The sequence below is a fragment of the Ammodytes marinus genome, assembly GCF_949987685.1.
Source record: "Ammodytes marinus genome assembly, chromosome: 5".
NCBI classification, from domain to species: Eukaryota; Metazoa; Chordata; class Actinopteri; order Uranoscopiformes; family Ammodytidae; genus Ammodytes; species Ammodytes marinus.
The window spans coordinates 32,660,763-32,678,279 of record NC_137234.1 but is presented as its reverse complement, the minus strand read 5'-3'; the positions used below and the strand labels follow the sequence as shown (position 1 = coordinate 32,678,279).

General features: G+C 40.5%; 1 protein-coding gene across 2 annotated transcripts in view; it reads right to left on the bottom strand.

Moving 5' to 3' along the window:
* The window catches only part of LOC307250935 (guanine nucleotide-binding protein G(o) subunit alpha), a gene marked incomplete at its 3' end in the record, with an annotated part of 105,556 nt that overhangs the window by 17,793 nt on the left and 70,246 nt on the right, over positions 1-17,517 (bottom strand). For both annotated transcript variants that reach the window (XM_080028213.1, XM_080028212.1), the window contains exons 4-6: positions 12,720-12,880; positions 2,838-2,966; positions 80-209 (exon numbers count right to left, since the gene is read on the bottom strand). In XM_080028213.1, coding sequence (XP_079884339.1) covers positions 80-209; positions 2,838-2,966; positions 12,720-12,880 — 420 coding nt within the window. The remainder of the gene's footprint in view (positions 1-79; positions 210-2,837; positions 2,967-12,719; positions 12,881-17,517) is intronic.

The following is a 17,517-nucleotide window of genomic DNA, read 5'->3' as shown; positions in this document are numbered from 1 at the left end:
CTGGTGTGTTCTTATATTAATAAATGGGTCATAAGGCCTCAAGTTGACGGAGAGAGAGAGTGAGAGAGAAGGTCCTTACCGTGGTCTCGTCCTCATGCAACACTTGGTCGTATCCGCTGAGCGCCACACAGAAAATAATGGCCGTCACATCTTCAAAACAGTGGATCCACTTCTTCCTCTCCGACCTCTGACCTCCCACATCGAACAGCCTGATGGACAGATAGACGGATGTGAATAAAGACATGCTAACACACACTTGTTTTACTTAAAGGTGGAGTCAGCGATTCTGAAGAGTGCTTGTTGTCAAATACACGCTTTGTCAAAATCAGTGAGTATCCCCTCTAGCTGAAAAACAAAAACAAATCCAGTGTTCATACACAGCCTCACCTCTGTAAACTTGGCCTGTTAAAAAAGGAGGCCCACCGTAGCTACCAACACGCCCGTCCCCAGAATGGCTGACTCGACATTTAAAGAGGATTCAACTCTTCTATCACGTCATCCATTCATTAAGTGGGCCTGTTCCTGCTTTTACTAGTGGCTCATTAATCCAGCAGTGGCCCGTTACATTCAGATGTGACATCTCTGGCCGTCTTCCCAGTCCCTGACGTGGCTCTCTTTCTTGCCTTCATCTGATATACTGTTAGCGTTAGGGCTTTATCAGACTTGTTGTTTATAAACCCAAGAGTGTGCTCCGAGTCTCTTTTCTTTTCTTTTCTTTTCTTTCTTTTTTGTGTCGGAAAAAAGCTCAGTCAGCCTCTGTAAAAGCATGTAAGAGAGACATGGGATCTAGCAGTCATGTCAGACATTTGGTGAACAAATACTCATAATTTCACTGCTCCCGTGACCGTCACAAACCAAGCATTCATCAGATTTCGGATATCGACAATGATTTTTCACGTCTTCTCTCTGCATCTGTATTTATGTCGGCTACTTCAGACAGTGTAACAACTTTTAAGTTATGGGATGTTTGGATAGGTGGTGGACAGGTCTGTGAGTGCTGACTTCCAACAGATATCTAGCTTTACTCTCTTATGTCAAAGTGTGCCACATCACACATCACAGTCTATGCACGGTACACCAGGGCAGGGGAAGAACAAGTACCTTTGTTTATATAGAAGGAAACAGTTCATAAACTGTATATTCGAAACTAGATGAACCTTTGGAAAAGAGTTGAATGTTTGTGTTTTTTTGGATTAGAGAAAGTGAGATGTACACGTGATGGTAGGTGGGTCCATGGGTTACACCCAGTCCAGGAACACTGTGGACTCCCACACACTGCCTGACTGCCAGTAAAAGCAAATTGGGCGGACAATATTTAGGCTTCTCAATGAGACCTAGCTGTCCAGCCCAACGCCTACTCAACCCCTTCTCACATTCACATTTAGCTGCGTGTTTAAAACATGATAGACACGGTGTATGTGTGTGTGTTTGAGAAAGAACAAGACGGAAAGCCTAATGCAAAATCCATCCAGAAAAATAAGTGGTGTCAGTGTACTATCCTCTCCGCTCTGTGTCCCTGTGTCAATACATCTGAGTGTGTGTCAGTGAGTGAGTGTGCAGAAATATGGTAATTTAATTAGACGACAGAAAGAAAAAAAAAATCCTCCTTTCTTCTCTCTCTTCTTTCCTCATTTCATCCCGACATAGCGCTTTGCTCTCTGTCATTAATCCCACAGCTCCTTGCTCTAATTGAATCTGATCTCATTTAAAAAAAGCGGAGGATCCTAAATACATAGACATTTAGTTAAAGCATTTCATCTAGTTAATTACAGATATACTGTATCTAATGCAGGGCTGTACAGTGCGACAGTTTTGATCGCATTTGCTACTGAAATTGATCACGTGCGATGATGAATACAAATCCATTCGCACTCGTGCGACAGGTTGCTAATGAGAGGCTGTCTTTGAAACACAGAGGAGCGCTGCACAACACTGCTTAGAGGACTCTACATTAATACTCCAAATGCGGGTAAATGTAGACTTAGGCAAGTAAGTTATTGAGTTCACCTCCACTTTGGCTGGTGAAAGATATGTGTCCTCGGGATCTGTGCTCGTGCAGCGATTCTAGGTATAAAAACTTCACCAACGGTAATTACCGGAAGGAGATGGCACATTACCGCAGTTAAGTTAGCGCGTGTACAAACAGAACATTTCCTGTGCACCTTCACATTAAAAGCCTGTTACTAGCCAAACGTGAGTTGACTTTTATTTTGAAGCCGGTAAGAACAGGAAGTTAGCGCTTTTTTCTAGCTTGAAAGGCAACTCCTTCAGCTGCAGCGAGCAGTCAACAGTAGCCTAGTCTATTTAAACAAAGTTTTAAATAAGCCACTGAAAAGCTACTCCCAACACATTCACAACAACCTATTTAATTTATCCTAAATTGTACCAATATGTATACTTATTTATTTAATAGGCTATGTTTAATGTTTTAAAGTTTGGTTTTAATTAACAGAAGGACATTATAATAATAATAATTCTGAATCAGCAAAAAATTGCAATTGGCAGGTTAGATTCTTTTGTCTAAATTGCAATCAGTGCACCCCTATTAATTTTTCCATAATTATTACTGCACACACTAGGATATAATATTAATTGAGAATCTCAAATGAGACCAAGCTAACATGCTCAAAGGTAATTAGAGCGAAATGCAAGGGTTAAGGTTATGCAAGTTTTCGATCATACTTTGTGTGCTACCAAATACATTTTTGTGCTACTGAATTTTTTGCTTGCTAGCACCAGTGCTACCACCTAAAAAAATAAGCGTACAGCCCTGATCTAATGGATAGAGGAGTGGCAAAGAAGACAAAATGTGAACCTGATATCAGTAAAACACTGACCTGAAGTGGAGGTTTTTGAAGACAAAGTGTGTCTCGACGATGCCTGTGGTCTTCACTCTGGTCCTCAGGATGTCCTGCTCTGTGGGCTGGTAGTCTGATGCACCAATCCGATCTAGACTGTCTAGGTAGCTGCACAAACACAAACAGACACACACAAAAAAGACACAGAGTGAATCAACAGCAAAATGCTTCTAGCATAGCTACCGTAACTAGCCACGGTAGGCCTGTCAAGCTGTCACTCTTCACATGAATTCATTGCCCTTACGGAAAACAGAAATAATCTCCTGTGGCAACTTAAGTAGCTGTCCCAGGGTGTGTGTACACATTTCCAATGATGTCACTTTTAATGGTCTTGCATCAAAAAAAAAAAAAAGAATTGCATTGATCTTCCTGACTTCCTCACATCAAAAGAATAAAGAGTGTCAGCCATATACGTACAAGTGGAAACCAACTTATAGCTCGCTGAGTAGCCACTTGTTGAAAAGTGAGAGAGGGAAGTGGGAAGGCCAGATGACTCAGTTCACTTATGTAAGGGAATATCCCTGGAAGTGGGCCTTTATTTTTTAATGTAGAGGTTTAAATTGGATAATTCTGAAAAGTGCAGTTCAGAGAATTGTCTCACACAGTTCTCTGGTCTGAGGGATGACCACTCTACGTAGAGTATTAATCCACCCTACCATCAAGCAAATAGCAGGGGGAGAAAGAGCTGTGACTAGACTTTTATTATTCACTTTTACACCTTAGCCTCTGAAAACGGTTTGTTCTGATTGGCAGGCAGGTGTCATTGTAATTGCCTTGAGGGCTATCATCTGTCACACGTTGCCCTCAGAAAAGGCAGCTTAATTTTTAAAGACCAAGTGGTCTCTCAGGTCTCAGCTATATACATGTTCTTTTTCAACCATACAGACAACATTAGTATTCTAATCCAACAGATGTGGGTTGACAGTGAGTGTGGTTTCAGAGATTTTACTAGGATGCAAATGCTAGAGAGGAAAGACATAGGGGATTGATGTAACAAGAAGTGGTTGGCACACTGCACATTCACACAGCTTCAATGATAAGTACTATATATTACACAGAAAGGCATATGAGTAAGAGCGTGGAGAGGAAGATAAGGACAGCTGAGAGGGAGCAGAAAACATTATTTTTCTTCTGGGCTACGATGAAGCAGAGATACTGTAATTGAATAATGTTGCATATTATGGATTATATTGAGTTGAATTAAAAAGGCTTTCAATAAAAAAAAGAGATTATAAAATAGTCTAAGATTTTAAAAATAAAACAAGCATAAATAACCACCATTGTTTTTTTGTTTTTTTTAAATACTTTTTTTTTTTTGTTGCATTTTTTAAACTTTATTAGACAGATTTTGGAGAGACAGAGTTGAAATGGGGAAAAGAGGGGAGGACATGCAGAGAACTGACCCGGGTCGGATTCGAACCCAGTTCTGCGAGGCTTGATGCTCTAGTGTGAAGCTGGCTTGATGCTCTAGTGTGAAGCTCTAACCAGTAGTACGAGCCACCCCCCCCCCCTTTTAACAGAGTGGTAAAATAAATGTTTTGCTATTTTTAGCCAATTAGCTTTTACTTTCAGTGTGGCAAGAGAAATATGCAAAAGCTGCTTGAAGCCCTTTCCGACTGATCCGCCTTAGTGTAGACAAGGTCCAAGGTTTAAGCATCATCATGGTACCGCTTTGTACACAACACAGGGGGGGCATACAACAGAGGCAGGGACGACCCAGGTTGGAGTTGAAGAGCACATAAAGGGTTTAAGATATTTGGCGAGAAAATTAAAGAAAGCTTTTGGGAATTCATTCAACATTTTCTTTAAACCCAAAATGTGAGGATTTTATCACTTTATTTCTTTAATACTTTGTGTTTGTAATAGACTGAACAACCAACTAGTTTATCAGGAAAATAATCAGCAGGCAAATTGATAATAGATACAATGAATGCATTTTCAGTAACGCTTAACTACCTCTTCAGTAATGTCTTCTCTTACTCTGTTTTTCTCTTTCCTTTTTAGTGAAAACATGAAGATGAACAGCAGAAAAAAAAACAATATGTTGCACTTTATATTTGACTATTATGACAGAAAGGTCAGTCAAAGTTGCCATTATAGTTGGGGCTCATAGATGTGACGTTCAGAACCTTTACCACCGAGGAAGGTTAAACCCTCTCTGAATACTAGAAGCCTTGTTCACTGTTTCCACCCTGCAGTCGATGTTCAAAAGAATATTATTTATGAACTTACATAAACACAAATGCTAAAAAAATGTAATGCATGGAACTGCTGTCCCCTGAGGGTGCCACACACACACACACACACACACACAACGATGTACATTAGAACATGCCTGTGCAAGCGATTGGCTGTTTAACGCTTGTGTTTTAAATGCCATAAAGTTCACTGTACACAACATGATTTCTTTTCCTCCTGATATTATGCTTTGTGGAGCACTAATGCAATTAAAACTAGACCTTAGTGTATGCTTCTGTCATTTTCCTTGATGATATACAGTATTATGGATTCACTCAAAGACTAAAGTTGTCTGGTTTGTGTTTCCAGGACTGAAAACAACAGTTCTCCCAACAAGCCACTATATTAAGCAACGCACGCACGCCGTACACACACACACACACACACACACACACACACACACACACACACACACACACACACACACACACACACACACACACACACACACACACACACACACACACACACACACACACACACCGTCATAGAGTTGTATGTTTTTAGTAGCCTGTAGTAGGGGAGAGTGGCCTAAGTTGTGCCGGTGGGGAAGTTGTGCCACCCCTTGTCTCTAGAAAACCATAGAAGAAATTGGAAATGTGACCACATATTTAAGAAGAGCCATCCATTTAAATCATCCTGTAAAGAAGGGAGAAACATGGAATAAGATATAAGCACATTTAAGCTCAAAAAAGCAGTTTTTTGCCTTTCAAAGTTCAAGGTTTTTTGATTATTGTGTCTGAACAATTATAGACACGTTTGAAAACATTTGACAAATGTTTTAGTATACTACACTTTGTGTCTATATAGTTAGCACAATGTCAGCCCTAAACTGCTGCATCATGCTTATTATCCAAAATTCTGGGGTTGGGGTGATTTGTGCCAGAGGGCCTAGGTGAGTTATAAGTAAGTAAGTAAGTAAGTAAGTAAGTAAGTAAGTAAGAAAAATGTTTTTATAAAAGCACATTTATAACAGTTTGCACTGTCCAAAGTGTTGTACATAGTGCATTCAGTAGGTAAACAATGAAGGTAAAATAACAATATCCAAAATAAAAAACATAAAGCCCAGACATCCACATATACACAGAGATAGTAGTGTAGAGGTAAGATAGTTAATGGGGAGGAAAAACCAGGGTGTACAGATGGGTTTTGAGCCTTGATTTAAAGGCAGAAATGGAGGGGGAATCGCAGGTGGCAGTTGGTTCTACAAGGGCGGAGCAGCTAGTGCAAAGTACATTTCTGAGAGTTGTGCCATTGGCATGGCTGTATACGCTGGTCACCAAAAGAAAGTGTTTGTCTACAGTAGCTCAGAAGAGAGTGACATCTCCATTCCACTTAACGACACCACTAATGAGAGTTCAGATGGCCAGAAAGATGATGATGGTGACTTTGTAATTGTGAGCTTTGCAGGTAAAACCATTAGATCTGCTAGGCCTTGTTTAAGAAAATTGTACTTCAATCTTTGTAAAATATTTACTTTAAATAAACCTTAAAGAGGACCTATGATGCTTTTTGACTTTTATGACCTATAAACGTTGTTATGATGATTCATAGTCATGCTTAACCATACTAAATTATCAAATAATGACTTACATGCATTTCGACGTATTCCCTGCTGACCGTCTGGGGTGTCTGTGCAGAGCACTAAACACTATTCTAGCCAGTCGAGAAGTCACGTGTTCAGAGCGGTTCAGAGCGGTCTAACCCTTCCGTAACTTCGTGACGTCGCATGTAACTTCGTGACGTCACCACGCGGATGTTTCCATGTATGGTAATGCTGTCACTTCCCTGTTCGCGTCTGCCTCGCGCCCTTATAGGTCCATGCTCGCGCTTCCCGCCACTGAAAGTGTTCCGGAAGGAAGGTAACCAATCACAACGGAGTGGGGTTTGCAGGAGGGGGGGGGGGGGGAGGGGAGATCCCCGAAGCACAGGCGGAGTGAGCGGAGATTGCCGAAGCACACACACTCAAGTGTTGACAGGATGTGCTGGATCGCCAAAATAAGAGAAAGAGCTTCCCGAAAATCTACATAGTTTTTTGTGATGTGATTCGTGTCAGGTTGCTCTATAGCAGTGTAAAACAAGAAATTAAGACCAGAAAAGTAGTATAATAGGATCTCTTTAAATAAGTGATTGTCTAATGGATTTGTCTTGCATTACAGTTTATGAGATATATATCAGTGGCACAATTTACCCCATGGTATTCTCTCCAACGGCACATCTTACACCACACCGGGGGCAAGTTGTGCCACAAGACAACTTTTTTTCCGAAAGCTATATTTCTTGAACAGTTTATTCCAGATCCAAAGTTGTTATTGCCAGGGATGCACACCACCCTGAAATATATGTACATATTTGAATTTGAGACATAACTGTCAAGGCCTCACTTTAAAGTCACTTTGAGTAAAAAGTGGCACAACTTAGGCCACTCTCCCCTACTGTTACATGTACTGTCACATGTGGCGACCGTGGCTCAGGTGGTTAAGCGGGTTGGCCAATGATCCAAGGGTTGGCGGTTCGATCCCCGCTCTGCCACCTGTCTCATGGTTGTTGTGTCCTTGGGCAAGACACTTCACCCACCTAGCCTCGTGTGAATGTGTATGACTGTTGTATGTTTGAGGTGGTGGTCGGAGGGGCCGTAGGCGCTGAATGGCAGCCACACTTCCGTCAGTCTGCCCCAGGGCAGCTGTGGCTACTATGGTAGTTTACCACCACCAGTATGACTGTGTGTGAATGAATGGAACCTGGAACCCTGTAAAGCGTCTTTGAGTGCCTTGAAAAGCGCTATATAAATCCAATCCATTACATGTAAAAAAAAAAGAGTCCCTGCTCTGACCAGTAATTATCATCAAGTCAGCTCTGCCATGGTTGTTGTGTCCTTGGGCAAGACACTTCACCCACCTTGCCTCGTGTGCTGTGATCATCAAGTGTTGACTTGATGATGACAGAGGACTGGTTGTTTTTTATTTATGGACTTTGGGGAAAGCAGAGAATGTACAAGAATAGGCAACAGCAGAGAGTCAGAGTAGGGTCCAGAGAAGTAACTGGCTAAGTAAGGGCCGAATTCAATAGTAATCATAACCATGGTTAATGTTATTTCATTGCTGGTTGTATTAACTCCAGTGCAATGAAATAACATTAACCGTCAATTAGACATGTGGCACACTAAATAAATTTAACCCCCCAGACAAGGACAAAATATAATACAGTAGTGTTTCAAGCTATCATATTCCAGTGCACTTTTATTTATAAATACATCCTGTAATCTGCGAGTGAATACAAAATACAAATTTAACATATTTCAAAAATACAAATGCATTTTGAAGCAGGATTTGTGTACTGAGACATATTTAAGGTATAATCTTTTTTTTAACAGTATTAGCTCTAATTTGGCTCTAATATCCGTCTTCAAAAGCGTTGCTATGTAACAGGCTCTTTAGATGTATCGACATCTCACCTCATGTAATACCATGTAAAGCTGCGGAAGCATGATGCAACATATAGAAACCGTGACATATGTCCACGGCACGACATAGAAGTGTATGAATCAATAGAGGAAAAAGCGACTTTCTATAGCCAGCAATGGACCAATAACAGCCTCCATCAACACCAGCATCTACTATGTTTATCTAATAAAATCAATATGGCTAAGTAACTAAATATTGCTAACCACTAAGAAGTTCAATGATGTTACATTAACAAATGCATTGCAAGATGTAGAATCAATATCTGTAATAATAAAATGGAGACTGATGCCAGTAGTTCTAAACGAGTATGCTCCTATTGCCTGCTGATAGTGAGCACTATAAACTTGGTCTATTTAATACTGCGATCTTTCAGTGTATTACATCAAAATACTAATGCCATGCTCTGACCTAGTGTCCATTTAATAAAGTCTTCTGGCTTCTCTATATTGTTGCATATTTGATTACATTGAAGCCCACTACTGGGATAAATGCATACCACTGTATCACAAAGGCTGGGGAAGTAAATCATAAATGAAGTTTAGGTATATTATGGGAAATAGGTCAGAACATGCAGGGCGAGAGAGAGAGAGAGAGAGAGAGAGAGAGAGAGAGAGAGAGAGAGAGAGAGAGAGAGAGAGAGAGAGATGGCTTCAGGCAGCACTTGGTCCTCTTATAAAACAGTTTTCTGCTTTCTATGTAATACAAACATATTGTATGCCTGAGTGGTTTAATTTCACACACACACTAAAAAACACAGTCAAACTGAGTGCGGTCTGATCAAATGATATCTGTCCTATCATTTCATTGGCTGGTTGGCCTGTTCCACTCCATAGGCCACAACATAATAGGAAGTGTGCATCAATCTTTAATGTGACATTTAACACACACACACACACACACACACACACACACAAACACAAACACACACAGGATGTTGTTTGAGGTAATTGACCACATGTAAATGTTGACAGGAATATATATGGACTCCTTCCAAGATGTCTGCCAAGATGAGAAACGACTAGATGATAAAAAAGTGCTGCAACACACACTCTCTCTCCATCTTTTCTTGCTCTCATTGTCTTTACTGACTCTACCTAGTCCCCTTTGTATTGTGGTCTGTATCAATTTATCATTTGGATGTGTTTTTCTTATCGAAGCATCTGTTTGAATTCCCCACTTTAAATGATCCTGTCTTTTTTCTCTAGCACTGTGTCTCAAACTGAATACTTCCATTAGTAAATGGTTACGCACTCATTTGAAATGCCAGCTAATTGTGAGTCTGTATTTCTCTTATAAGTTTAATTGCAACCGTTACTGTCAACATTTGAGAAGTGACTTAAGCAAATACAAACAGCTGCAGTCTTGCTAACTTGCTAACTGTATACATTTGACTTGAATTGTATATACTTACTTCAGCATCAAATTAAGCCGAACCCTTCACTGCAATTTTTGGCATTGCACCAAATTCGGGCTTACCTAAAGTGAAGCTGAGAGTACTGGCCTTCACCTCATTACTTGCTCGCAGGGCTATCCTACTCAAGTGGAAAGATCCTGCTCCTCCTTCCCACTCACATTGGATTCGAGACATTATGGCATGTATGAATTTAGAGAAAATACGTTACACTACCCAGGGATCCGAGAATAAATTTGACAGAATTTGGCGCCCCTTCCTAAATTATTTTAAAAAAACAACAATAACTATAGAAGAGTAGCTACCTCCCGCCCTCTTTTATTTGATTAAATTTTATTTCTTTATGTGTTTTTTTTTCATATTGATTGTTTATTTTTGTTTCTTGTAGGGTATATTTCGTGTTGTTGGGTGTGAGGGCGGGGTATGTTCGGGAAAAAAAGGGGAAAAAATTTGTACTCATTGTGCTACAATGTCTTTGTTACGAACATTTAATAAAAAAAACTTTGAAAGAATTGTATATACTTTACTTCAGCTGTTTATATTTATTTATTGTATTCAAAATTAACTAGTGCAGTGCCCGTAGGAAGCAGGTCTGCTGTGTATGTCCCGCTCGTCACTCATTTCAAGCTTTGGTCGCAGCAGCAAATCAAATCAGAGGAAGGCGGGGTTTAGCCGGAAACTACTTTATGCCGTTTCATTCCCGTCGTTACTGTGGCCTTCAGTGTGCGCATGTATTCGCCGCCAGCATGATATAAATATGATAACGTCTACATATTTGTTCCAAAACTTCATAATCAATCAAGGATGCACACCTTTGTGACGTGCGCAAGCAATATCTGGAAGCTCAGGCCGATCTGACTAACAGTGAGAGAGATATGCGAGACAGACAGACAGACACACACCCAGACAAGACAGATGTTTCTTGCTTTATAGATAGACTTTCATGCTGCAATCTGCGCCCATGGCATTTGTACCCTGTTTAACCATTGGTTCTTGCCATTTTGCCCCATGTGATGTAAAATGAAGTATTTCTGTAAAGGTAAAGGATACCCGATAATTGAGAATGGTGGTTAAACTGTCGAACCAAACAATAAATAACACACAAAAATATGATATTAAAGTTATAATACTTTCAAAATAATTCAATAGCATTTCCAGATGGGTGTACTTTCTCATTAGATTCCATGTTGTCATATGGCTTTAAATGACTATTGTGTACAGTATGATTTGCACACGGCAACACAATTATATGAATCCCATCTGTCATACAATTCAATTTCACTTTACGTCACGGTGTAATTTCATTGGATGTATGGTGCCCAATTAAACAGGGGCTACACGCACAGAAATGGCACTTGAGGGGAAATGAGTCCCCCTCCCTCACCATGTTTTTCTCCTGATGTCTCTCCATCTACAGTATCTCCACCCACACACAGGCACTCAGCATAAATCAGGCATGGTTGCAATAGTGATCGACTGTGTGTCGTAACATCTAGTGTATGATCCCATTTAGAAGATAATAAATAAATGGTAGTATTTGTGTGTGTGTCTGTTTGAAAGCATGTTTTTTATTGTGTGTGGGTGGATTAAGTTGCATTGGGGTGGGGGTGGGCTAATGAGTGATATATTGGAAAGGAATTATAAAATCAAAGTTACTTCTGTGCTGACTCAGTGGTCTGGTACACCTAGGAGGGGGCTACACAAACAAATCAAATACATAACACAGGCCCTAGTGCGCTCACAGTGAACACACACCCCACACAGTTTACCCATTTGCTGGCACTACTAAAGGTGCCAATTACATGTAAAATATGGGCAGAGAACAGCAGGCGGACTGCAGTCAAAATCAATGCTTTATCGAAAATGTAACATCATCGTTGGATATTGGTAGTTGTTAAATCGTTTTCTTCAGCAGGAGACTCACAATCCACTTATTGCTTTCATTTTTCACTGTGTCACTATAGACCACTCAGGTGCCCCTGTCTCTCTCGCTCCAAACTGCTGACATGTTTATGAAGCCATCCCAAAAAGCTAATTCTGACTGTGTACTTATAGAATAATTTTTCGTTGTACTTGCGAAGGTTATTTACTAATAAATACATCTAAAGGCCTTTCCACACCGGGCACGTTTTATTTGTGCGATTAATACGTTAATTAACGAACGTATACAGAGTCAATACAAGCTTCCACACCAGCGCCGTAGTTTCGCTCCGCAAATTTGCGTCTTTTATTTTTTCTGGGACGTCGCTTCTTAAAGTGAGAAGTGACAAAATTCACATTTCAAAACATTCACTTTTACGTGCCGTTTAATCGCGTCGCGCCTGGTGCCTTAAGGGGGCACTCACACTAGGCCCAGTTGCCCTGTACAGTGCCTGAGCACACATTCCACTTCCATATCAGACCAACAGCACCCTTCGGCAACATTTTCTTTTCAAATAAATGGACGTATTGAGGCGTGGGGGACAGTCTAATATACTGCAAATTGACGACAGGATCGGTGTATCTGTGCATGCCTGTGCTGGCTCATTAGCATCTGTACCGTGCCCAAACACACCTCTCCCAACGAGGGGTACCATGCTTGAGTACGGAACGGAGCACTCACACTGGTCAAAGGAACTAGACTTTAGAGAACAAGCATACTTTGGCACGGACGGTAGACATGGCCTAGTGTGAGTGCGCCCTGATATCCTTAGGACAATGATATTTGGTTGCTTAGATTGTCAAATCAAATGTTGCTACTGTACGTACTACTGCGCTGAGTCGTTGAGCTGGTACTCTCGGGCGCGGCTGAAACACTCCTGGAGGCCTGAGTCGGACCACAGGCGCATCATGGCCCCCAGCAGCTCGGGGGAGTAAGGCTCTGTGTCCTCCATACGACTGACCACGTCACACACCATCTTAGCATCCGCCTGGAGGAAACACAAGGAGGGGGCACAAGCAGCTGGTTAGCTTTGGCACGAGAAGGAGCAACGTCTTCTGAATGACATGTAATAAAAGGCAACCAAAAATCTGGGGCATTAGTAGTATGCTGACAATCAAACACAACCATCACAGAGAGACTGTCTTTGTGTACAGTGCATTTTAGAGTGTACCACTGGGTTAAGTATACAAGTATATTAACAATCTACGTTATTTGATTTTGTATATGTGTGATATAAACAAATGTAGAAGCGTAGAACAGATTTAGAGCAAGGAGGGGAGGGGGGATGTATGTATGGAGGATGAAAAGGAGAGAAGAGATAGGGCCGAGAATCTTCCCAAAAGAATAATAACTGAAGGGAATTGACTGTCTTAAAACCCAGGGCCGATCAGCACTGCCATCGTTACAGTGACGTCAATTAGGTGCTGAATACTTCTTACATTCACTGCTTGAAATAGGTAAACTGTTAGTCATATGGTTCCTATGTTGACCAAAGATGATATTTATTCAATTAAATTATTTAGATGGATTTCAATCTTGTAACTTTTCTCTCAAATAACGCAAAATCCAGTCTCGCAATTACACACATGTTTCTTTAAATTTCATACATTTATATATATATTTTACTTTTGTTTACATTATGTGTATGTCATTCTGTATGAATGGAAAACCTTGCTAGCCACTTAGCGATGAATAAACCAGCAGCAGAGATCTCACTTAGATTCCTCAGCCATTACTGGCATCATGTGGTAGAGTACATCGCCCCAGTTCTTTCCTTTGCTCTTTGCTGTTATTGATTTCTTGCCCCAGCACTTACCTCCTACATGGTCGTTGGAAGGATGACAGGACACCTATGCCCTGACCTCTGTTACTCCCAACAGATTAACACTGTAGCTTTAGTGGGCTTAAGTGTTTGTATGCTGAGAAACTGTACACATTAAAAGAGATCTACAGCCTAAAGTGTATCCCACTACAAATGACAATGTTATGCAATCAACTGCGTTTTATTTACCAGCCAAAGCTTGTGTATGCATTTTGAAATGTTACTTATGATACCTTTATTGCATTTCATCAGGGGGCAAGTCAAGCTGGGTGTGGCTAGACCTGAGCCAATGCATTAAGATAGCTGTTATGAGCCACGACTGTGTACACCCAACTTTTATTTTTGGGTAGCGGATGGTGAGTAAATATTAGCTGATTATGACAAAAAGTGTTCTAAATTATAATGACTGAGCATGCCTTTAACAGTGTGAATAATGACTGAATCAGATTAAAAAAGCCAAAAAAACAAAACAGGTTTGGACCAGGTGAATTGAAGCTCATCTGTGAAATAGCTGGTTCATGTACTGCTTGCCATTAAAATGTGAAGTGGATTATAAGACTTCAACCAAAACCTGCCATTTCATTTATTATGCCTTTAGCGTGGGCACTTTGCTCCTTGCTGTGTATCACACTCTGTAATCTAATCTGTAATCTAGGCAAACCAACTCTCCATCTACCTGACCTCACACAGTTAGCCAGCCTCTCTCTCTTTCTCCATCTCTCTCTCTCACAGCACACTAGCAATCTTTCCACCATTATCTTCTCTGTCAAAGTGTCTTTCTATCTGATTTCTATGTGCACTTATCTCTCCACAGCGCTTTATAAAAAGAATCTGTCCGTCCTTCATCTCTGTGCTCATGATGAGGATGTTTGTTTTATTCTTCTCCATTAGTCCCCCCCCCCTTGGCTTCTTATTTCTCATTCCCTATCCTTTTCAATCTCTATTATCCTTTCCTTTCCTTTCCTAACACTATATCCTCTCTCTTTCTCACCTCCCTGACTGACATAGGCATCCATATCACAGTTCTTTGTGGATTGAAACATTATGTCTACAGTACACACACACACACACACTTTTTATGTGATATATGTAGATATTTTTGATGCTTTTTTCATATACAGGTGAAACTCGAAAAATTAGAATATCGTGCGAAAGTTCATTTATTTCAGTAATTCAACTTTAAAGGTGAAAATAATATCTTATACAGACTCATTACATGCAAAGTGAGATATGTGAAGCCTTTATTTGTTAGAATTGTGATTATTATGGCTTACAGTTTATAAAAACCCCAAATTCAAAATCTCAGAAAATTAGAATATTACATAAAATCAATAAAAAAAGGTTTTTAAATACAGAAATGTCGGCCCTCTAGAAAGTATAATCATGCATATGTACTAAGTACTTGGTTTGGGCCCCTTTTGCATGAATTCTTTCCTCAATGCGGCGTGGCATGGATGCTATCAGTCTGTGGCACTGCTGAGGTGTTATGGAAGCCCAGGTTGCTTTGATGTGGCCTTCAGCTCGTCTGTATTGTTGGGTCTGTTGTGTATCATCTTCCTCTTGACATTACTCCATAGTTTCTCTATGGGGTCCAGGCATGGACCTATAAAGAGAGTTGTCTGGCCATTCATGCACAGTAAAACCATGGTCAGTCAACCAGTTACCAGTGGTTTATGGTACTGTGGGCAGATGCCAAGTCTAGCTGGAAATGGAAATTGTCATCTCCATAAAGCTTGACAACAGACAGAAGCATGAAGTGCTCTAAAATCTTCTGGTAGACGGCTGTGGTGACTTTGGACTTGATAACACAGTGGACCAACAGCAGCAGATGACATGATACCTCAAATCATCACTGATCCAAATTAAATGTTGCGTTTAATTTGGAAATCAAGGTCCCACAGTCTAGAGGAAGAGTGGAGGGGCACACAATCCAAGGGGCTTGAAGACCACTGTCAAGTTTCAACAGTCAGTGATGATTTGAGGCACCATGTCATCTGATGGTGTTGGTCCACTGTGTTATCAAGTCCAAATTCACCACAGCTGTCTACCAGGAGATTTTAGAGCACTTGATGCTCCTGTCTGTCGACAAGCTTTATGGAGATGCTGAATTACTTTTTCCAGCAAGACTTGACACCTGTCCACAGTGCCAAAACCACAAGTAACTGGTTGACTGACCATGGTGTTACTGTGTTGATTGGCCAGACAACTCACCTGACCTGAACCCAATAGAGAAACTATGGACTATTGTCAAGAGCAAGATGATACACACAAGACCCAACAATACAGACAAGCTGAAGACCTCTATCAAAGCAACCTGGGATTCCATAACACCTCAGCAGTGCCACAGGCTGATAGCATCCATGCCACGCCGCATTTAGGCAATAATTCATGCAAAAGGGGCCCAAACCAAGTACTTAGTACATATGCATGATTATACTTTCTAGAGGGCCGACATTTCTGTATTTAAGATCCTATTTTTATTGATTTTATGTAATATTCAAATTTTCTGAGATTTTGGGGTTTTCATAAGCTGTAAAGCCATAATAATCACAATTATTAAAACAAATAAAGGCTTGAAATATCTCACTTTGAATGTAATGAGTCTATATAATATATTAGTTTCACCTTTTAGGTTGAATTACTGAACTTTTGAAAAATGAACTTTTGCACAATATTCTAATTTTTCGAGTTTCACCTGTATTTATTTGACTTTAATAAGTTTAATTGAGATCATGTTTCAACTATTTATTCAGCTGGACGTTTTCATGCATATAAACAAAACCTTTCAGTTTAGCTACCTATCTTGTAGCTCATACCAAGCTCTTTTCTTAAATATCTTTCGTTGATAACGATAGCCGCGATTCAATGCATGTGTTGCTGCCATTCAAGTGTTATGACATAGTTGCTCTTTGTTTACCTGCTCTACGTCACCACTTGAAGATTGAATAGGCAATCATCGGTGCCCTCTTCATCTCCACCACCATCATCTTCCTCCCACATCCCCTGCTTTTGCTCCTTCCTCTCCTCTCCTCCCTTTCCTCTCTCCCTCCATTCAATAGTCAAGAGAGCCTTGCACATCGCCGTTATAGTCCCCGTTATATAGCCAATCATTCCTCTGCAGGTCAAGTGAAGTCAGTTTTATTCATCATCAGCCATTCATCGGCCATCAACCCACGTGTGTGTGTGTGTGTGTGTGTGTGTGTGTGTGTGTGTGTGTGTGTGTGTGTGTGTAATGTAGAGGCGGAAGTGAGCACAACACACCTGGAACAACAGAATAGCAAATCACAAATGTGTACCCATTAGACAGATGACAGGACAAAAATAACCGACTCTGACCTTCAACATTTACAGAGAACTGTACACTTGGAAAATCTTCCGCACAGCTTTGCTGACCACAAAAACATCCTGTTTAATAATCCCTACTCTGCTCACAGTCAGTCAGGTGGACACAGGATAGGATGAGCCAACTGAACTTGTGTTTAGGCTCTACAAAGCTGTTTACATACTTTTGTAACTATATACAGAAAGAGTTGTTTTTAAAATGTTAACAAACGTCTCGATAATTCAAGATGGAGTCAGCGATTCCAGAGAATGCTTTTAGTCAAAATCACTTTGTCAAAATCAGTGAAATATCTCCTCACAATCCGCTACCTGACCGTACTGTGTGTGTGCACGCTGTAAAATAAGATCTGGTGTTATTACAAAGCATAGGCTCCGTAAACTGGTATGTATTAACACCAGATTTTTTTTGACACTGTGCACACACAGTATGGTCAGGTAGCGGATAGTGAGCAGATATTCAC